Source organism: Brienomyrus brachyistius, chromosome 6 (assembly GCF_023856365.1).
Source record: "Brienomyrus brachyistius isolate T26 chromosome 6, BBRACH_0.4, whole genome shotgun sequence".
NCBI classification, from domain to species: domain Eukaryota; kingdom Metazoa; phylum Chordata; class Actinopteri; order Osteoglossiformes; family Mormyridae; genus Brienomyrus; species Brienomyrus brachyistius.
Genome location: NC_064538.1, coordinates 13,234,578 through 13,257,434, shown reverse-complemented (window position 1 = coordinate 13,257,434; position 22,857 = coordinate 13,234,578). Strand labels below are relative to the sequence as shown.

At 45.0% G+C, this 22,857-nt stretch overlaps 3 protein-coding genes across 7 annotated transcripts in view; 1 reads left to right on the top strand and 2 right to left on the bottom strand.

Moving 5' to 3' along the window:
- LOC125745375 (proline-rich transmembrane protein 3) overlaps nt 1-6,874 on the bottom strand; it is a 17,409-nt gene extending 10,535 nt beyond the window's left edge. The window contains exons 1-3 of the mRNA XM_049018162.1: nt 6,353-6,874; nt 5,290-6,096; nt 1-497 (exon numbers count right to left, since the gene is read on the bottom strand). The exon at nt 1-497 is cut by the window's left edge and continues 711 nt beyond it. Coding sequence (XP_048874119.1) covers nt 1-403 — 403 coding nt within the window. The 5' untranslated portion in view covers nt 404-497; nt 5,290-6,096; nt 6,353-6,874. The remainder of the gene's footprint in view (nt 498-5,289; nt 6,097-6,352) is intronic.
- A 3,446-nt stretch (nt 6,875-10,320) lies between these two features.
- ogg1 (8-oxoguanine DNA glycosylase) lies at nt 10,321-14,926 on the bottom strand. Of its 5 annotated transcripts, none has more exons than XM_049018203.1 (8): nt 14,848-14,926; nt 13,902-14,055; nt 13,101-13,474; nt 12,111-12,290; nt 11,332-11,510; nt 11,002-11,149; nt 10,817-10,866; nt 10,321-10,733 (listed from the first exon to the last, which is right to left on the bottom strand). In XM_049018203.1, the coding sequence occupies exons 2-8, from the start codon at nt 14,039-14,041 to the stop codon at nt 10,584-10,586; spliced, it is 1,221 nt and encodes a 406-aa protein (XP_048874160.1). In that variant the 5' UTR covers nt 14,042-14,055; nt 14,848-14,926; the 3' UTR covers nt 10,321-10,583. The 5 variants fall into 5 exon arrangements, with proteins under 5 accessions (XP_048874160.1, XP_048874157.1, XP_048874158.1 ...); XM_049018200.1 differs by lacking the exon at nt 14,848-14,926 and adding an exon at nt 14,638-14,839 and having other exon boundaries at nt 13,902-13,982; XM_049018201.1 differs by lacking the exon at nt 14,848-14,926 and adding an exon at nt 14,638-14,776.
- Nucleotides 14,927-14,961: 35 nt separating this feature from the next.
- On the top strand, nt 14,962-22,755 carry qars1 (glutaminyl-tRNA synthetase 1). The gene is made up of 23 exons (XM_049018166.1): nt 14,962-15,139; nt 15,592-15,742; nt 16,101-16,210; nt 16,389-16,464; nt 16,579-16,643; nt 16,748-16,801; nt 17,081-17,132; nt 17,298-17,363; nt 17,628-17,713; nt 17,834-17,920; nt 18,623-18,722; nt 18,851-18,929; nt 19,087-19,326; nt 19,550-19,642; nt 19,770-19,907; nt 20,915-21,002; nt 21,089-21,235; nt 21,323-21,424; nt 21,518-21,610; nt 21,693-21,820; nt 21,923-21,989; nt 22,199-22,324; nt 22,480-22,755. Exons 1-23 carry the CDS (start codon nt 15,029-15,031, stop codon nt 22,528-22,530), a joined length of 2,310 nt encoding a protein of 769 aa, XP_048874123.1. The 5' UTR covers nt 14,962-15,028; the 3' UTR covers nt 22,531-22,755.
- The last annotated feature ends 102 nt before the right edge of the window (nt 22,756-22,857 follow it).

Here is a 22,857-nt window from a genome sequence, read left to right as displayed (position 1 = left end):
TCTGTTTGAAGGCTGGAGGACCATCCAGATTATCCCTGTCAGGTCCAGCCCCATAGGCCAGCTTCCTCTCAGGCCCTGCAGAAGAGGCACCATCAGGATGTCTTTTCCTAGACCCCAGGTCCTCCTCCGTGCTCCTGCTTTCCTGATGTACGTCCAGCTCTTCGTCAGCACCCTGCTGGAGGACATCGGCCCCAGATGACCTTTGAGCTGGCTCCCCCGTGGGCAACCTTGCCAAGCCCACGGAGGGTGGAGATGCCGCTGCAAGCTGGGATGGCTCGAGTGATGACGGAAGTGACCCTGGTGGCGGACTGAAGCCGGAGTCACGAGACGATGTGACCGTCACATGGCACAGAGTGCGCTGGACCAAGGCGAGCAGCAGGAACAGAGCAAAGGGTGGCGCCATCACTGGATGGGTGGTGCTACCAAAGGCAGGCTTTCACTTAGCCTCCTCCTGTATCTCCCACAGCATCCTCACCCAGTGCCCTTATTACATAGACCTGTAACGACAAAACGGACAAGGCAATATGTCAAGGCATCCATATTACAGCCACATGTCCAGCACAAGGTTGCTGGAGGCCTGGACACTAATCCAGGCAGCATAGAACACAAGGGAGGGGGCCCCCAGGATGGGATGCCAGTGTTTCACAGAGCACAAGGGAGGGGGCCCCCAGGATGGGAGCACACACAAATCTTAGAGACACCAAGACTTTATATAACAGGCTTTATATCTCAGCCTGATCAGTTTAATGCTATTGTCATGTGAAATACTTACTAAACATACACATAAGAATAAATATTCTTAGAAATGATATGGAAGTAATCCATTAAAGGCGATGCCAGGTTACTTTGTCGCATTCAGTATGCAAATAAACATGAATTCTACATTTCTGCCAAAAAAAAATCCTCTTAAAATATACAACAATCAAACAATAAACCGGCAAACTCAATAACTCAAGTAACGCTGTTTTGCAAACCTCCTGGTGTGACCTCAGAGGGACACAGCTCTAGCGAACTACGTGAAGATAAGAAAGACAGTCGGCAGAGGTAACCACGGGAGACGGCTGTCGTAGTAACCGGTGGGAGACCGAGAGGCCAAAATGGACGGCAGAGTCTGCAATCTGGCGGGACGGCTGCACAGAGGGCGAGTCTGTAAACACTCCCAGAGGGCCGTGCTGCAGAGTGGTGGCAGGGGGGGGGGGGGGGTCGGTCACACATCTATGCGCATGTAGAAACGCGAGCACACACAGAGCTTTATTCACTCTAAGCGACTGTGTGTCTGCACACTGTTGACACATTCTCACAGGGCCGTGGTGAGGCTGCAGTTATGGAGTTACTGGGGAGGGCAAGGGCTGCGTTCAGATGCCCCTGCCTCACATGAATGTGTACACAGCCATGTACATTACAGCAAAGCAAATACATCATAAAAATACGAAACCCTGCCGATATACAATGCAAATATAACTATGCAGACATGCACGAGCAACATCTGCAGAGAGACGATATACAAGCAGGGAGACGCTGAGAGTTTGACAGGAGGGGAAAAAGAAAATAAAAGGGACAAGAATATGAGATTTAGACAGGTATGAGATTTGAATCCTGCCTCAAACTGTACCTTCAGGTACAAACACATGCCCTAAGCAGACCACCTCCTGTTCTTTTCTTCCCAAGACCAAAGCAATCGAGCCTACAGTGGCTGAGGCATCTCGGCTTGAATATTCGCTGACTCATTTAGAAATATGCTCACATTTACAGTCACATTTATTGGTCCTGCTGGTGCTTCTGGCACAAGTCAGTGTGAACGCTTGAGAGCATTAGACCACAAAGACGAGACGCTGGACGTGAGCATGCAATCAGAGAACGCAGTACGTCTGCTGCCCTGCTTCATACCAGACAGGCAGCGTGTGACAGTTTAGGAGAGGAGAGTCTAACAACACGCAACAGCACTGAATTCCCCCCAGGATAAAGAAGTATATCTTATGTTTAGCGGCCAAATACAGGCATGTGTACGCAAAATGAAACACCGGGACCAGTAAAATTAAAATGAAACAGAGTCCAATCTGATCCTTATCTGAATGTATCAAAGTTCAGGGTGGATTTTGTTATGATAGAGCACACAACGAATAGGTCAGGTAGGCGTAAATGTAAAATATGCGTCTACACCTCATTTGACAGAGGACTTAACGAGGCGAGACAGGTACACGTACGCAGAAAGTCACAGACGTAACGGAGAAAGACTCTTCGCTCGTGTTCACGGGTCAGTTGATGTTATGCAAGCAACCAAACCGTCACTTTTGCATTAATTCCCTCATTACTTGGTCTTGCTGCTGGTTGTCCTATTTCATAATGACCTGCACATTAATTTCAGTCATTTCTGGGAATGATTTGGCGGAACCTTAAAGATTAAGCGATTAGGGAGCGTGAGGGAGCGTGTAATGGCGAGGGGGACACAGGCAGGGAGCGCAAGGCAGGGAAATGAGGCATGGCAAAGGGAGCAGGCTTACACTTGCCTGTGCCATGCGTGTGCTTATCAGCAGGAGGCTCAGGTTTACTTTATGGAGTGATACCCCTATGAACAACCCCGGGAAAAACAGTCGAGGCTGGTTCAAGGCAGAGACACTCCCTCCTGAACCTGTTTCAAAACCTATTCAATGAACAAACACCGTAAATCAAGACACCATAAAAACTCCAGTTCCAGGATTTCTCAGTCGAGTCGAGCGCTTCTGCATGTGTGTGTGGGAACGTGATCTTGAGGGTGTCTTTACGTGCACAGCTCCTGAGAGTTTCCATTCTGTAATTAAGCAGACATATTTATGCATGTGCATAGGTGTGTGAGAGACAGAGAGAGAGAGAAGAGAGGGAGAGCAATCTGATGGGTGATTATGCACCGTAAGCACTTGAGTATGCAGTTGACAGGGGATATTTTTATCCCAGAACTACCCTGCGGGGGCCCAGGAAAATCTCGGCTAGCAAGGATGGGTTTTGCCACTGTTACTCTCCTCACAATCATGCCTTTATTCTCGAGCCAGGAAGAAAGCCAGCCCGTGTTTCCAGTTACCGCACTGCATTTCACTGTCTAAGCTTATAGCCCCACGGCACGACGCGTGCAGACCAGCATGTTACACACAGACCTCCATCACATCGCAGGAAGTACATTAACCTGCAGAAGTAATATAGAGAAAAAAAAACACATAACTACAAGAAAAAATCTAACGGCTGAATATGGCAGCATGCAGGAAACTGTCTGGACGGAGCCTTAATGAACACCCAGGTCCGGGGAAAGGGTCGTAGACTGCCAAAGAAGGAGGTCTTCCTCAGCCTCTCTCAATGGGAGCTGGCCAAAAGCCACATTTGCTCTGGGCATAATTAGAGGCTGCCGCATGGAACACAAACGTGGTCATTCAAACACACCCACATGCAACAGCCTCCCAAAAACGGTTCCAATATTTGTGTTAAGTTCAATGCCTGTATTTTTCCGAGCCAGCAAGACAGGCGTGTGTAATCCTGCACACTACACTAAATTTGAGATTAATGTAAATGTAGTGTAGATTGGCCCTATTGAATTTTCTATGCAATAGAATAATGCTATACAACACAGTGAGCTCTGCTGTGTCCTTCCTTACACTTGGGGCCTGAGCAGGTGTGTTAGCACACGCTAGAGGATCCAGCTGCACACCTCAATATCAGGAAACACAAAACTTTGTGGTAAATGCCTGATGATAGCAGGCGCGCATCCTGACCACATGGATGAGGCAGAACCCTGCGGTAATTGGGATCAAACTGCCACAACACAGACGAGTCCTTGTGAGACCTTTGCGATGAAGGACAAGCAACGTGGCTCTAATGTGACCAAAACAGGAATTGGAAGAGGAAGTGGTGTTTTATGGCATTATATCTCCATGATGAATGAAAGAATGCCCTGCTCATAAGCCACATTATTTAGTTCTGATGTAATGAACAGAACAAGGGCTGCGGAAGTAGGTCTTTAGCACTGTGAAATGACCCTGTCCTCGTTTCCACAGTTCTCCTGCTTTAGTCATATTTATCATTTAATCATTTCCTTTTAATCTATTTTTATTGCTTGATGATAGATGGAGAACTTATGGGGTAAGAAATCTTGAATTAGTTCTTGAAACAAAAAAAAAAAATCACGCAGGTCATGCAGAGGGAAAAACAGTTTGAGAGTAAGGAGGCTTGAGGGAGAATATTAGGAAAGCAGACGAAACGCTGGACAGAGGCACAGAAAAGACACGACGGGAACAAAAGGTCCCAAGGTGTCAAGCAGGAGGAGCAGAGTGCAGGAGCCAGAGCCGGCTGTTTTGACTGAGGATCAATGGTTAAGAATGTAAACATGCTGAGCTGTTGACTCACTATCAAGTCACACACACGTATAGGCAGGCAATAAGATACTACAACTGAGAAGAAAGAACTAAACAAATCAAGCTGGTCTGACACTCTCATGGGACACACATATATAATAAACCTGTCAGTCTACATTCGGGAGGAAGTCTAGATGAACTCATGCATTTTAGAAAGACTGGAGGTGAACTGCTGAGGCTATAGTCCATCTTGCTCCACAGGCAGAAATTCTAGGCTTTCATTCCACATGCCGTTTTTTCCGTTCACATTGCCATGAAAACACCCTGGAGACTTAAGAGGTGTATGGAGGCGCTAATGCTCCACGATCGGAGGCAAGCCGGCCGCGACTGGCCCACCAGCACAGAAGCCCTGGCAAGGCAGAGCGGCGCACTGTGATGCACAAAAAACCCCACCGCGCCTCACAGACCAACTAATGGACCGCCGCAAATGGCAAGACGTGAGACGATTCAGCTCCGAACGGCTTATTAGCTGACGTTTGCCAAACGAATTTCGTCGAACATAACTTTGAAACCGTTTTTTTTTTTTTTTGGAGATGCTTATTTATGCACATTTGACCCAATATAGCGGAGGTAAACAGCTGCCATTCCGCTACCTTGATGCTACCTTGTTCAGCTTATCTAAAACCCATTCTATAGCATGCTCATATACAGACTACATTTTTAAAACAATATAAAATTCTAATATTTGGTTTCATAATTAGGCCTACTTAGACTTAATGAAAGTTGTATGTTATAGGCTAAACGGCATTAAAGTTTTTATTATGATCTCGCATAACACGTTACAGCAAGTAAAAACTCATTGTAGTCTACGTGATAAAGAATTTCTTAAAATATTCCACATTTGCGGTATTCTGCGGTCTCTGTATTAACTCTCCAAGAGCCATATGGTTACAGAAAATATTCAGTCTCTTACCTTGAAAGTTTTCTTTATCCTTTTATTCCACTTCGCACAATAGATGTATCTGCCTTGTGCTCACCATTCAACCACTGAAAATGTTTATCGACGTGTTTGTATGATCTCGCAATTTCTTACTGGTTTATTGATAGAGGGAATTTAATTTTTCAGTCATAATAATGATGGCAGCGGGAGTGTGGTGATTCTTTGAGCGCTGAAATCGCCCACATCTTCATGCTGCTGCTGCCGCTGCGCCTTGGAGATGATGAAAAACAGGTGGATCCAGATCCCCTGCAAGACTTTGTTGAGCAACGCACATGTGCCAGCACTCGAGACTAAACCCCACCAGTTTTACTAAAGATCTCGCCTCACACACACCCACCTATCAACACACTCCTCCGTGTTTAAGCCGGGTATCTCCCTCCTAATACAGTCCCGCGGCCATGCAGTGCGCTGGCCCAGAAACCAATGTCATTAAGTCCAAAGTACAAAAACACACCCGAGCTGTTCACCTTAGATTAGCCTATCCGCGATCCTCTGTTGTACGGGTATGATTTAGTTTTATTTTGAAAACAGGTCTCCTTAGCGAAATAAAAGAGGCTGTAAGTGATATCCCTCATGGGCATGACGGAAAATTGCCTTCTATGCAGAAAAATAACCGACAGTATCCTCGCGTTTTTCAGCTCTTCTAGGTAAAAGAAAAAAAGGAAACCACAATTATCAAATTGTCATTCTATCTTCTTGGTATCTAATTGCAATCCACTCCATTTCTTTGTATGTACGAAGGCGCGGAGGTTTTGCTTTCGATGCCCGCAAAACCAATCCCTGTAAAGAAAAAAGAAACAGTTATATTAGCATATGTCGAATGCATCATTTGTGTATATATAGACATAATCTTCAACCGCGGTTACATTAGATAGCTTAGAGCAAACTTGCCTATCCAGATTAACGCCTTTGAGCTCACAGGTATAACCTTCAGATGCAACCCATAATCCATCCGAGTTAGAAATCTTTCAAATGATATTATACTAGGTGCCTGCGTCCGGCGCGGTGTATTTTCTCCTTATAGTACAAGACTGACCTGTCACGTCGCGACTGGGATCTGCGCTACGATCGGCGAGGTTACTCCAACCCCTAAGCGACTCCCTTCCCTCTCCTTTTGCTTGTCACTCTCTCTCTCTCACTCTCTCTCTCACATACAGACCCGTATTAAGGTTACCGCTAACTGTGCGGCTTAACTGATGCGCCTTTACATCGACGGGGAGCTGCGATGCCACGTTACATAACGGGCGGCCCCGAAAAGGCGATAGGAAGCGGATCGGTCCAGCTACACCTTGATGAAATACTCGTATATATTTTTGTGCCTCCTAATTATTGTGCCTCCTTCAGGCAGTATCCCGTGTTCTTAGGTTTCTATCTCTTGAATCATAGACGAATAAGAAATGAATGGAGTCCCTCACCCCCCCTCCTTTTCATGTGCTGGCATGATGTCACCTAGCTGAAAAAAACTGAATTCTGCATTGTAGGCTTGAATAGCAACTGAAGAATGGACAGGGCACTTCTGGGTGAAATTGTACACTGGTGCTCCCGGAAATATTGAACCAGTTGGTATTGCGCCAAGTCCTGTTCATCCGTCCCTCCTACCTCCCTGCTCAGCAGCGTCCTCTCGGTGCACAAGCCCTCCCACATCCAGCACTTGATAGGTGTGTCCAGGTGAATCACTCTCAGGCGTCCTTTCCACTTAAAGACACAGAGCTCTCTTTCGAACACATTTCATCACCGCATCCCGGCGCACTTGAGAAGGTGCTGTGGCGAGACTTCGAACATCATCACTGTCTCTCTGCCAATGCAGAGTCATTACATACTATTTTATAGGGTTATATTTGACTTTATTGATCCCCCCTGAGGAGGAAATTCGTTTGATCTAGTAGCAGATATACAGATGGATAAAAACAGAAATATAAAATGTATGAAATAATAAGTAAGTGCTCAAAAAAAACACAACAGCTTAAAGCAGATATGTACAATTATAATAGTGAGCAATGATATTTGTAATTAAAAAGAAAAGGGAGTGCTATATGACAGTGTATTCTTACGATACTGACAGTGGGCATTGTAAATATTATGTAGATGTAGTACATTGGGTATATTCATATCTACATGTAGCAGGAGTGCATTGTGGGTATATTGTCTACTGAGACAGCCCACAGAGGCTGTGTCAGTAGAATACAGCAGGGCTAACAGTTCCTGGCCAAGGTCCATTTCAGCACAGGAACAGACACCCGCACATACGCCTCTGTGTCGGGTCCATAGCAACAGAGACATTTCTACAAAAATTCTCCACCTGGATTGCTGGTGATTTTAGATCTTCGCTGCTATTGTCCCAGAGGGTTTCCTTCTCATAGCAAACGTGCGTTTTGCCATGAAAACAGACACCAGCAGAAGCCATGTTTGAATGTGTGGCTTATGGGTGTTCTATGGACCGGAGGACTCAGGGAAAATACAGCACTCTCACTCTCATTGTGCTTACATGGCTATAGGGGATGCAAAGGGCTGGGTTGTTCCTTAAAAGGCTGCAGGCTGGCATCTTCCTCCCTTGACAGCCCTCTTGCCGGCCTGCTCATGTTCATCCAGCTGGCTAGAATCATACTGTAAATCCTGTATTCTGGAGAGTGTCCATTGTACTGGCTAGAGACTGTACACTTCATCAGGGCCCGGTGCCTTATACTGGTCAGATAATAAAGGCAAATGTGTTACTATATGCCAGTGTTTCCCAACCCAGTCCTCAGGGAACCCTGGACTGTCCACATTTTTGCTCCCTCCCAGCTTCCAGCCAATCAGGAACACCGAATGCTGGGAGCTGAGAGGAAGCAAAAATATGAACGGTCCCTGTGGATTTATGTAAATCAGTATATCTAAATTTCACATTGTATGTGAATATGTCCCCCCCCCCATAATGGACTAGCACCCTGTCTGTAATGTTCCTCCATGAACCACCACTTCCTTTGGTAGAAGGAAGGATTCAATCTGTATCCATTTATTCCGAAGACATAACGGTGAAAGCCAATCACAGGGAATCCAGAACATTTTCATATTGGGAGGCAAGATCTTCGGACCACCACTCCACCCAGAATGTGATGTTTATTGTGTTTCACCAGATTATTGTAACCTGGTTACCTTGAAGAGGGCAATCAGGCCTCACTCAGCACTGTCCCACTGTCAGCATTTTGGTCGAAGGTGAGCAACTGGCAGCTTTCATCTGTCATTGGGTATTAATACATTTAGGTAGGTAGGTTAAGAATAAGGCTGCTGGTCTAGGGGAGGCTTGCATCACTGTCTTTAAAACCAGCAGCAGGTGAACAGAATCTCTTCAGTTACACACCCAGCTTCAGAATCATGTAACGTAAAAAAAGTTCATTTGAGGGAAAATTCCAATCAAGCAACTTGTTTGCATTTCACACTTCATCAAAACAGCAAAACAGACAAACATACTACAGTCTATTAACACAGATATAGACGTCAGAGTGACAGGGCGCTATGTCCTTTATGCAATAGACAGGATGAGGCAGAGTTTATTCTCTTATCACTGTGACCAAAAACATACCTGGTAACACAGGATGAATGGTGAGAGGATGAGTGACAGAGGAAGGAGAGACGAATCGGCTTTGTTACCGATCTCTCCCCCGCCCCCCGCCCCCCGCCCCTCGCCCCCCGCCCCTAAGCATCTCTCCTCTCACAGTCAGACACAATGTGACCTTGTTTGGGAAAATTAGATGCAATAACAAGCTCTACACTCGGTCACAACCCGGACCCGTGCAACCCCCCCCCAAAACATAACATCTGCCGTTAACAAGCCTGTTTTGTTGCTTTGTTTATCCTAAGGAGGGCAGAACGGAGAGATCCCACACTGCCACCTCTCGCAGCAGCCCATTCACTATACTGTACTATACTGAGGGAATTACACAAAACTGTTTATAGCTTAAATGGAAAAACATGGGGAATCTCCATGTAAAATAATGTGCTACTTCCACTGACCTCCACATCACTTTAGGTGACTGTGTAGTAATGTAGTAATCTGACTCCAGCGCTAAGCCCCCCCCCGAACACCGAGAAGATTTGCCTCACAATCCTCACAAGAATAACTTCAGCCGCAGCCAGCATCAGAAGTGACTCCTGCAGGATCTGGTACATGAGTGCATGCACAGCACAGACACATTCAATGTGCATATACAAAGACTCTTTATGTTCTAGACGGATCTTTATGTTTTAGACACACGGTCATTGTAGAAACTGACAATCAGACTTCTCAGTCCAGTCATGCTTCCTGTATCCTTAGTGCTGCCACAATGCAACGCATCACACGATGTGTGGAGACCCAATTTCAGGGGGAAAATGGTGTGAACAGCCCATTGGAAAATATCCTGGAAAAAGGACACATGCACACACACACACTTCAATGTGTCCAAACGACATATTTAATATTCTGTGACGCTCAAACATACTGTGTCTGTATGATGAACTGTCACGTACTGCACACCATCAAAGATAATGTTTTTTAATAAATCTCAACCCACCTCACAAACATATTTACGTCAGGCGTATTGTCACATAGATACAGACGGACAAAGGAGAGCAGTCAGCTATTTCAGCATCAGACAAAGGTGGATTGGCTGCGGGTGAAGGTTTTACGTGAAGGAGTAATATGCAGAGTAATGGATAATTGCGTAACACGCATGCAATTCAAGATTGCGTTTCTCAAAGTGCCACCTAGTGGCCAGCTAATAGTACTTCATAATTTCCCTAATAATGTCATTTTAATTAATTTTGAGTAAGCTTATACATTTAACTGCAAAATCACATATTGGATATTCTTTGTTCAAAAGAGCCTTTTGTTAGAGTAAGAAATATTTCATACAGGATTCTCAAACCTCACGGTGCATTACTGTTTCAGACTTAACTTCTGCCACAGACCATCAGCATCTAATTAATTAACTGGCTGAACAAGCAGTGCTGTGTGACGGGCCAGTTAGGCAAAGAAAAAACATACAGTTTTTACAGATGGAATCAGTTTAATTCAAGAGAATTAAATACGGATACATTTTTGTTTTTTTTTGTTTTTTCTTTTACCAAACTTCAGTATCTAAAACTTTTGTATAAAATTTGCAAAAAAGATTTACATATAAAAAGGTACATATAAAAACATTACATATTACATTACATATAAAAAAGTACTTAACAAGAGTTCAGCGTTTCAAGGTTGTCTGTGAAACTTCAACAGCAGCTCAGACTCGTTCTCCTTTTTCACCAAAACGTCACGTTTTACACACTTTAGCTCTCGCTTTTCCATGTTTCTTTTCAGCCTTCGTCTTTCCTTTACTCTCTTTCTCATCCTCCTCTCCCTCCATCTTTACTGGAGGCTCTTTTAGCTTCTGGAACTTCTTCAAGTCGGCACAGAACAGCACCTGAGAGGAGAGAGTCCTGCTTAAAAACTGTTTAACTTCGCCCCCCTGGCTCTCTGCTCCACACATCTCAAAGCGTTACTCACAGAATGTGCCCAGCCAGCATACGGACCCCACAGCTTCCTGAAAAAGTCTCCTACATAGAAATAAAAGAACGATATTAACCGTCTGTATCAGAAAACTGGGGCTGTAAGACTGCCTCACAGAAGCCTGATACAGGTACATCTTTGGATTCATTACTCGTTGACAGATGGAGACTCGGCACCCTCACCGATTTCCTGGTAGACCTTGTCTGTCAGAGTCTTGCGGCCCGTTGCCACGGTGCAGCTGTAGTCCCTCTGTGCGATTTGCCACATGTGTGTGTCCACAGGCAACGCACAAGACTTATCCAGCGACATCAGGCACACGCAGTCTGCCACCTGCGCAGCAGAATTTTGTTGCATCAGGAGTCAGAACAATATATGGAATTTCAGTGAGCTCAATGGGCAGTGGATCACATCCATAGGAGGTGATTAGACACGCGGCACAAATCCCAACGAGCAGGCGGGATACGAGAGATGAATGCCACACAGCAGGCTTTAGGTAAGCAGCAGCGCGGTACCTTGAAGCCCACCCCAGGAAGGGTGCGGAGAGCACTGCGGGCCTGTTCATAGGGCACACTGCGCAGGCCACCCAGCCAGTCGGCTCCGTGCTGGTCCAGAATCTGCCTTGCGCTCTGCTGCAGAAAGCGAGCGCGGTAACCAAAACCCAGGTCTCTGAGACTTGCCTCCACGCTGCCATCTGTTGTTTGCAGGGTTGGAGATCGTTGGCATGCATGCGTGATCATGGCAAGTTCACACAATAACTTATGACCACACTGTTATTCTGAGCTGAAAATAAAGGCTACAAAACAGATGCATTTACTCACACTGCATTGAAAACTGCAAGCTATATAAAGGGGCAAGTATACAACATTCATCCAGCTTCCATACTGCTTATCTAATAAAGGGTTACAGTGAACCTGAAGCAGTGTCCCAGGAAGATAGAGCACAAGGCAGGGATCGCTGCACCGAATCCCAGTCTATCACAGTGCACATTCACACATTATGAACCTAACCGCATGATTTATGACTGCGGGAGTAAACTGGACAGTGCACTGGAAGCATGCAAACTCCAGAAACACACAGCAGGGGGAGCCTTTGAGCTCCTAACCCTGAAGGATAGACGACAATGTTGCTCACTGCAATCCGCAAGAAAGCAAACAAGGAAAATAGATAAATAAATGCTCTTTCCATTTTCCTTTCCATTAAAGTCACTGAAAACGAATCTATCGACTGTCATGTAAAATAATGAGAGAATACATGGATGAAAGGATAAAGATCTGAGGAAATCGGGAGGTACCTGCCAGAGCGTGCAAAGTGGGAAAATCGTGGTAGGCGGTGCCATCCAGCTGGCACAGGGGAGCTCCCAGTTTGGCACAGAGCCGCTCTATCATGCCCTCGATGCGGGAGATGTGGTTGTTGGAGGTGCAGATGAAGGAGAAGAGGCATTCGGTGGGATCCTGACGCAGCATCCTCACACCTGCAGGATTCGGCGCAACTGCATGTCTGAGCTCCATCGTTACGCGCAAATAGAAACACATACAAAGTGCTAATGAACTTACACTAATGCTAATGAACTTACACTAATGCACAAAAGTATTGGGACACCTGGCTGTTACACATACAGGAACTTTTATGACGTGCCATACTAAATACATAGGTATGAATATGGAGTCGGTCTCCTCTTTGCAGCTATAACAGCTGTCACTCTTCTGGGAAGGTTTTCCACAAGATTTTGGACTGTATCTGTGGGACTTTTTGCTAATTCATCCAGAAGACCATTTGTGAGGTCAGGCACTGATGTTGGACCTGAAGGCCTGGCTCACAATCTCTGTTCCAGTTCATCCCAAAGGTGTTTGATAGGGTTGAGGTCAGAGCTCTGTGTGGCCAATCAGGTTCTTCCACACCAGACTCACCCAACCATGTCTTTATGGACCTTGTTCTGTGCACTGGGGCACAGACATGATGGAACAGAAAAGGTCTTTCCTCATACTGTTCCTACAAAGTTGGAAGCATAAAATTATCCAGAATGTCTTGGCATGCTGAAGCACTAAGAGTTTCCTTTACTGGAACTAAGGGGCCCAACCCAATCTCTTGAAACACAACCCCAATTGTCCAAATCTGGGTATAATGGTCAGTTGCCCCAGTACTTCTACACATACAGTGTAACTACATACAAACCCATTTCATGTATCCAGCACAAATGCCAGCCTTTCTGCATCATACGAAACCAGTTGTATTATGACAAGCCACAGAAGACATTATTCTGCAGGTTCCAAGGTGCAGTTACCTGTAAATATGTTGGCGATGTCCTTAAAGTGATGGTCCACAGATGTCCATTCTTTGTATAGCTCCCCCAGTGACACCTTTAGCTGGAAGTAATCTCTCAAGGTCTCCTCTTCACCTCCGTCCCACTGAGAGGTCGCCTCCCCATGCTCCTGCGTGCCTCCCTCCGGCTCCTCCTTCACAGCCGCTGCCTGTGTTTTCAGTTTCTTCGTGGTCTCGAGCCGCTCACCCTGCCCTGGCCATTTCCTGCCAGCCTGCCTCGCTGTGCTGACCTGCGAGTCGTAAGTGTGGTACCAGAGCCTGTCCTCTGTCTGCATCAGTGTCCACACGCGGCCTCCCATCACTCCTGTCCAGTGCCCGTCGGCTGTTTCACGCCACCTGGAGGAGAAAGGGAGTACAAACACAGAAAAATGGAGGAAAATAATTAAAATCCTCGTTAATAGCAAAGCAGTTCTACAGACTCATTAAGAGGTGTTAGTTAATAGTGATGCAATAAAGAAATCCTCAGTATAGCATTTTAAGTATGAAAAATAGCAAGCATATGCATGCCAACTGTTTATTGCATGAGATACTAGGTTCCTAAAACAATACAAGTTTTTCTAAGTTACTTTTCACACATTGATCATCGTTTGTTTCAGCAATTATATTAACTGTTTATTTGTTTAAATAGCACAAAAAAGATGCATGATTCAAAAATGTAATAAACACTGGATGCTGATTTATGCTCTCCCATATCCTGATGTGTGTTTACATGCTACCTTGATTTTTCCCCTATTATCTTTCTATAGCAGTGGTGTGAACTTACCGGAAAGTCTGTCCACATCCTAGCGTCAAGTCTAGCCGCAGCTCCGACCGCGGACAGCGGAAAGATCGCCACGCGATGGCTCTAGAGGAGATCACAGCATGTTGGATCATGGGGACTGTTCTGCAGTCACGGCTCTCCATTCGTTCAGTACCACCTTCAAATAAAGTAAATATACTTTGTTTATACCACATATTTGCAATCCAAAACAAAAGACTTGCTTCCAAAAGTTGAAAGTATAACAAAATAAAATTTTTAATTAGTGGTATACATTACATACTAATATACATATATGTCTTAGTATGTGTATATATACAATACTATTGCATATATCATTCATTCGTTCATTTTCTAGAACGGGTTATTACCTACAGGGTTGCGGGTACCCGTAGTATATCCCGGAAGCGAAGTTTTTATTAAAACCAATACACAACAAAAAATAAATGTAACTGTAAAAATAGTGACAAAAAAACATTCAAACTAGCATACTAAACGCTTTTCAACCATCCAACCCTTGTGGGTTGAATATAGCACGTCAGAAATACATTTTAATTAAAGTATTACACCAAAGCCAAGAAAAGTAACTAAGTCTTTTGACAGCTTAGCATGCGTACAACAAAAACAACGCGATCTTCAGTCCTATACAGCCCTCCCCCCCATTTAATATTATATAAGCTAACGTAACTATTGCACGCAATTGCACGATAAACTTCAGTACACAAGAACTCTCTTACATTACCTAGCTGTGTAAGGATAAGCACCGCCCCGATCTAGTACACGGACTCTGACTGGGGAGTAACGTCTTACATGCCGGTTGCGTTTGATTTTCATGCACAGTCCCACCCAAATTATTAATTAATTTGAGTTTTGTATGCCGAATACTATTCGATATCTTAAATCAAGCTAGGCAAGTATACGTGAAAATCACCAACGCTACAAAAGACAGTACCTAGGAAAAGCTTAGGCAGGAAGTCTGGATGACGCAATCGGTGTAAATCCCGCCTCCCGCAGACGGCAGCCAATCGGGTACTAAGAAGTTGCTGATTCGGTTCCAGTCAGGAACAAAATTATTCTTAGGTTAGTTTCCTTTTTCGTCGGCATGCGGTGGTGTGTTCTGGTTTTAGAAGAAGATGGCAGATACGTTGATTCTTTTCACCTCCATAGGACTAAGTGATCAGAAAGCCAAGGAAACTTTGAAAAATGAATCACTCACCGTGGCACTCAAGCAAGCAATTTCTCGGGTAAGGCGGGCTGCGGTGTAAAGTCAAGTGCAAATTGGAAAGAAGAGGCAGTACTGCTGTCGTTGGTCAGGAGTTGCAAGTTCCCCAGGCATTCGTTTATACTATCGTATGTTTAACTTAATCGGCTCTTCGGGTTTAAAGTCAACTTTGTGTATTGGTTGCTATACATTTTCCCGTTTAATATCCTGTTGCTGGGTTACAGTAAAACAGAAAATAAATCCATGTCTGTTCAATTAGTTGATGAACTGAAAATAAGCAGGACGACGTGCGAGGCTTCTTTTTTACAAAGTGTTATTTTTTAAAAAATATGACGAAGTCGGCTTTTTACTTTTAAAGAATATTTCCAAAACATATATATACAAAACGTAGGCAGATTAATTGTGATGACGCCTTTGGAGCCTTTATATTTTGATAGGAATGCTGATGGGACTGATGTTCCATGTTCCCTGTAGGCTCAAGAGATCCTGGGGCCCGCAGGTGTGGACAAAGCCATGGGGACGCTGCTGTACAGCGTGGCCTCTCGTCTGAAGGGCGCCCATCACCTTCGTTTTCTCACTGAACAAATCGTCCACCGCAAGATCGCTACAGATTTGCAGCTGTCAGGTACCCGGACCTGTGTATACAATAGTGCAGACACTTAAGTAAAGGTACGGACATGCTGATCTGGCAGACAGTGCTCAGTGCATAAAGAGGCACGACAACATTCCTTGGCAATCGCATGCATTTCACAATTGGGTTGACACTTGTACATTGAAGGATAGTTTAATTCTGTTCTGTTCACTTCTGATTTGTTGGAATTAAGATTTCCTGTATTGAACGACTGTCTGTACAGAACCTTTCAATTCCTGTTATATTTTAACAACTGTGCCACCATTTAGGAATAGAAACTTGCCTAAAATCATGAATTGGAGGATCGTGATACTAGACCATGCTCATCACCAAGTATGTTTACATCCTGCAGCCGCTCTGGATTTTCTAAAGAATCATTCTCAGGGTCCTGTCGTTCAGGAAGAGTTTGATGCCGCGTGTGGTGTTGGAGTTGTCATCACTCCAGAGCAGATCGAGGATGTGGTGAGGAATAGCTGCAGAGAAATACTGTGAATGTCTTGATTTTGTTAAGTAAAGGTGTTTGTATTACTATCACATGCACTGCCACATGCTTTCGTTGATAACTGTCCGCTTTTTGATTGGACTACTGACATACCCTGCTGACTGCTATGAGGGTTACTCACTCTGCTGTGTGTTTTAGGTGGAAGTGGTGATCAATAAACACAAAGATCAGCTTCTCAAAGAGAGATATCGCTTCAACATGGGACTGCTGATGGGTGAGATCATGCACACGGCCTGTCTTAAGATGATGCCGGGTAACACATGTTGAAATGTTGGGTGCGGTCTGTAGGTTGTATACCGAGACAGTGGTTTCTCTTTCTTTTCTTCAGGAGAAGCTAGAGCTGCACTGAAATGGGCTGATGGGAAAATAATAAAAAATGAGGTTGACATGCAGGTTAGTCTGGATCAGTTGGTCTAGACTACAGTTGTCTGTATGTTTACAAAAAACATGGCAGGCTTGTAAGTGCCCTGCTTGTGCTTCCTTCAATGTCCTGATAGGTCCTCCACCTCTTGGGGCCAAAGATGGAAGCTGACCTGGAGAAGAAGCCCAAGGTAACAGCCGTGAGATACAGACCCGTCCAGTTGAATGCTGAACTCTCCCTGATACTCTGAGTAATACTGTAGTAGCATTGTTTAGATATGGGCTTGGCAGTGTTATTCAGTATTAATCAATAATTTTGTAATATTAAAAATAATAAAGTTTTGTTGTAGTTCAGACCTTCCCTATGAGTAATATTATGAAATGCATTAAATCAGTTTACAGTAAATACAGTAGCTATAGCTGATAGCTAATATGCATTGCAAATACTATTGCATGTTGTTTGCTTCCAGGCTCCTAAACAAAAGCCCCAAGAGAACGAGAAGAAGGAAAAAGATGTGGATGGTAAGAAGAGGGTGTGTTGTGGGTGAATTTATTTTTGGCCATCGGTTTGCCTGTGAATCTTTCATACATTAGAATCCTGTGTCGTTATAATGTAATAGTCTGCATTTCAGTGAGGCGACTGTTTCTAACCCAGTGTCGCTGCTTGGCTTTTCATCTGTGCTAAAGGTGAGACTGAAGGCAAGTCTTTAATGGAACAGCTCAGAGGAGAGGCCTTGAAGTTTCACAAACCCGGTGAGGGAAACATTCTTTGTACCCAATTTACCTCATTATTCTCAACTTTCATTTTGAAAAAGCTGTGACCAAAAGCAGTATTGGGGATCAGTCCTGTGAGTCTTTGCAAACTTTTTGCTGGAACTTGTTTCTGTATTTTACTATACTGTGATTTCATGCACAAACACAAGGGTAAAGCTGTAATTTCATCCAGGGCTTTTGAAAGAAGCTTGAGGTTATGATGTGCTGATGGATTTACGTGTGCAACCCGGTCCTCCTGTTTAGGGGAGAACTATAAAACAGAAGGCTATGTGATGACACCCAACACCATGAACTTGCTGAAAAAACACATGGAGATCACTGGAGGGCAGGTAGGCCTGAACTTGATGATGATGATGAGTGAATGGGGGCCAACTGGAAATGCCTGCAGGTCTGTCTTATGGAACACGTGACACACTCTCATCACTTGCGGTCCTGAACTTCATCTGCAGGTACGCACCAGGTTTCCCCCTGAGCCAAATGGGATCCTGCATATCGGTCACGCCAAAGCCATCAACTTCAACTTTGGATATGCCAAGGTACGTAAGGTTTAATTCCCTTAATCCCCTGCCCTTTGGGTACAGGATCCCAAAGTAACTCTGTTAGGTCCCAGTCGGTACTGTAAGCTCCCAATGTACATTATAAGACTGTTGCTGATTTTGGTAATACATTATATAAGGTCAATTTTTAGGTGAATTGGCCATATATCTTACATCGTATCAGGGGAGTACTGACTAGCAGTTGCAAACCTGACTGCAGTATCCCGTTCCGTCCATCCATCCGTATCTTCTGCCACTTATCTTTGTCTGGATCATGGGGGCAGCAGTCTTAGCAGGTATGCCCAGACCTCCCTCTCCCCAGCCACCTCCTCCAGCTCCTCCAGGGGAACACCAAGGAGTTCCCAGGCCAGCCAAGAGATATCTCTCCAGTGTGTCCTGGGTCTGCCCCAGGGTCTCCTCCCGTTTGGACATGTGTGAAGCACCTTCCCAAGGAGGAGTCCGGGAGGCATCCGAGATGGAAGCCTGAACTACCTCAGCCAGCTGCTTTCAACTGTAGTTGAATGCAGTGTTTAAAATGGAATATTTCCTTTTCCCCGGTTTGACTTCAAAAGCAGTTTGCGAGGAAGAGAAAATGCCAACATCCCCCCACTCCGTATCACTACTAGTTTGTGCAAAATAGGTTTTAAAAATTCATTGGGAACCCCAGTAATGTTAGACCTGTGTTTGTCTTGGGCTACTTAGGCCAATGGCGGAATCTGCTTCCTGCGTTACGATGACACCAATCCAGAAAAGGAGGAGGAGAAGTACTTCACGGGCATCCGCGACATGGTCGAGTGGCTTGGTGAGTCTGGATGGCTGTTTTAACAAGGAGACGTATGTCGGGGTGTTTCGGAACGCTTGGGTGAGCTTCGAGGGTTTGGAGTGGTGCTGGAAACATCATGGAGTACCTTCACTGTGTCTGTCAAACAGGGTACACACCCTACGCAGTGACCCACGCGTCTGACCACTTCCAAAAGCTGTACGACCTCGCAGTGGATCTTATTCGCCGGTGAGTGCAAGCAGACTCCTTTCTTCGTCGGGCATTTCGATGCCTCTCTTTGCCCCTTTTCCTCATGTCGACACTGCATTGTATCATATGTGGCTTAACCGGATCACAGGTCATGCGGATGGTATGTCACCGTCTGTTCTGTTCTGCCCTCATCCAGGGGCCTCGCCTATGTGTGTCACCAGCGTGTAGAGGAGCTAAAGGGCCACAGCCCACCTCCGTCCCCTTGGAGGGATCGACCAATCGAGGAGTCTCTGGTGCTCTTTGAGAGGATGAGGAAGGGGCTCTTTTCTGAGGGGGAGGTCACGCTGCGGATGAAAATGATCATGGAGGACGGAAAGCAGGACCCTGTGGCGTACCGCATCAAGTACACGCCTCACCACTGCACAGGGGACACGTGGTATGCTCTTTCACAGACCCCCCCCATCCTGTACACAGCTCCCCTTTGCTCCCGGCTGTAAACGTATCACAGGCTACCGTCGTAAACGTCCTACCATGAAATATTACATTTGGAGGTTATAGATGGTCGTTCTGGTTTTAGTTAAGATTTAGGGTCCGGTCTTCTTGATGCTGCAATCAGACATGGTGCCGAAAAGTATTAATCTGGTTCCTGTTCTTTATAGGTGTATTTATCCAACCTATGATTACACACACTGCCTGTGTGACTCATTCGAAGACATCTCTCACTCCCTGTGTACCAAAGAGTTTCAGGCCAGGTGAGATATCACCCACTCGATGTTTTTTTCATACATCTTAAACTGTAGGAATATTTTGGCAGTGAGAAATGGTGAAACCCCCCATTCAGGACAGCACTTCCTGTTTTCGTTACCCTGTGTCACACAGGCGTTCCTCCTACTACTGGCTATGCAACGCCCTGGATGTGTATTGCCCTGTGCAGTGGGAATATGGCCGCCTTAACCTCACCTACACCGTTGTCTCCAAAAGGAAGATCATCAAGCTGGTGGAGACGGGGGCCGTCAGGTGCAGCAGATCTGCCTCTAAAATCACTCTTCACTCCTTTGTACATCACCTATCTGTCACACCGGGTTTTATAATATTGATATTACCAAAGCGTTGGAATTTGAACGAAAAAATTCACCAGTGTGTTACGGCCTAAATTCATGAGATTCTGCACCTAAAATGGCCAGGACATTTTTGGTATATTTTTAGTATATTTAGTGAATGTATTACTTACAACTGGAAGGAAAGAAATTACTGCCACCAATTTGCAACATTTGAAATATGTTGTAAGTTCACATACTTGTCTGGTCACAGTTGTTTCTTAAGCTCTGGACATCACTCATATGTTCTTATCAAAGATGGGAACCAGGCATTTTTCAAATGAAAAATGACTGTAAGACTCTGTCACTCGCTGCAGTAAGCTTGAGGCACACGGCTATATACCATTAAGATGTCAGCTATCTGGAAATTCTTTACATTGGAAACTAAAAGTACCCCAACAGCTACCTGAAATACTTGCAATGCCACCCTTTCGAGAGGAGGTTGCAATAGAGTGTTTAATACAATGGAAGTAATTAGGCACTTCCAAAAATATCAGAAGGAAGAACACTGCAAAATCTTATTCGGATGTAGAATGCACCGACGCCTGCTGCATCTGTATGTACATTTAAATATTTATTAAAATATTGGATCAAATTCAGCAGATATTAGTATCAAACGGATTAGATCAGGGTACCTAAAGAGAGGATTGGGATATCCCTAGAGTATATTAAATTAAAAATATGCTGTTATAAACAACTAAGAAATTGAACTAGAAAACAATTCCACAAAGATTATTTGAAAAACATTGTATTTACAAGTGAACTATTTTTTTCCCCACAACTTTCATCTATAATCACTTGAATGTACTGAGATCTGTATTATAACGAAAAATGTAAATATGCACATATGAAATGTAACATTCCTGCTAATGTGTTGTGCCAGTGTCCAAGTAGCAGGCTGAATGTGAATGTGACGTTGCCCTCTAGGGACTGGGATGACCCACGTCTTTTCACACTGACCGCTTTGAGGAGGAGGGGCTTCCCTCCACAGGCCATCAACAACTTTTGTGCACGGGTGAGGGGTCGTCCTGTTGGCGTGGCGGAGGCCCAGAACAATCCTGCAGAGTGCGGTTAGCATGACACTGGTTCTCACCACACCAGGTTGGCGTGACTGTTGCCCAGACAACGATGGAGCCTCACATGCTGGAGGCCTGTGTGAGGGACGTGCTCAATGACACGGCCCCACGTGTCATGGCTGTCCTTGAGCCCCTCAAGGTCACCATCATGAACCTACCCCATGACATGGAGGTACCGAGCTAGGACGCCTCGCTTTCAAAATGTGTGTGTGTGTTTCTGTGTGTGTGTTTCATCACACTTTTCTTTCAAACGTATCAGACTCAGATTCGGGTGCCAGATTTCCCAGCCGATGAGGCGCGAGGCAGTCACGCCGTTCCTTTCACATCTACCATCTACATCGAACGCACCGACTTCAGAGAGGTCAGGCCTCGCGCCGGTACTGTAACCACTTGTGCGACGCAGTGTAACAGTTTTAATCCTAATACACTAGCAACCGCTGTCCTTCCCCTACAGGTAATGGAGAAGGGCTACAAGCGACTGACCCCTGATCAGCCAGTGGGTCTCAGGCATGCTGGCTATGTCATCACCCTCCAGCGGGCCGTTAAGGTAAGCTCGGTACCTCATCTGCTTTAATAAACTCGACCGTCTCCATGGGAAGCCCCTTCCTCCATTGTGATTCTGTCTCTAGGATGATAATGGGAAGGTGGTAGAGCTGGAAGTCACTTGCACGAGCACCGTCACAGCCGAGAAGCCCAAAGCCTTCATCCACTGGGTCAGCCGGCCTCTGCGCTGTGAGGTCCGCCTGTACGAGCGCCTGTGAGTGAAGGGAAGCGGGGAGGGAGAAGCATGCCAATGTACAAGTGCTTGATAACGATTGCTGGTGCTTCTGTGCTCATGTCTGACTGCCTGTCCTCACAGATTTCGGCATAGTCACCCGGAAGATCCACAGGTAGTGCCTGGGGGCTTTCTGAGCGACATCAACCCCGTAAGTCACTGAAGAGAGATCTCTTCATTTTAAATGTCAAATGAACAACAGGCGAGTAGGAATAACAGCTTCATCCATCTTCTTGACTTGTAATAAAGATGAATAAAATATTCATTTTTAAAAAGTAGTTTGACTGCCCTGGGTTCCCATATGCACCAGAATGAAGAGTTCCTGTATAAGTCTCATAGGGATCCCACTCTTTCTACCAGGATTCCCTGCAGGTGATTGACAGTGCCATAGTGGATCGTTCAGTCAGTGGAGCGAAGGTGTTTGACAAGTTCCAGTTTGAGAGACTGGGCTACTTCTCCTTGGACCCCGACAGCACCAAGGAAAAGGTGAGAGACTCGGAGCCACCACAGGGTGGGAATATTTGCAAACGATGATGATGGTAGATGGAATGAACTAACCAACTCTGTCTACAGTAAGGAGTTGTGTATGAGCTCTTTAGCAATAAAAAAAATAACTGAACTTGATCTCTGTCTCTCTCTAGCTGGTTTTCAACAGGACAGTGACACTGAAAGAGGATCCAGGAAAGATCTGATTTGGTACTTGTTGACATATCAGTCAAGACCATTTTTAGTTCTGGAACTTTTTTTTTCCTGAATTTGTACTTTTTGTGTGGTCTGGAGCCTGTGAGCCCAGTTACTGTCCCAGCCTTATATTTACTAATGTTGCATAGCACTTAGCTACCTGGACACCTGGCAAGCTTGCATCTTTGAACTATGGTAATAAAATATAAATAAATATTGGTTTTGTTTTAAAATTATGAATTGGTTAAACCTTCTCTTTCTCCAAGAGGCAGCCTATTCAAATGTGACCTCCCAACATTAAATATAATGCCCAGCTGTGAAGTGTATTGTTATTGGAT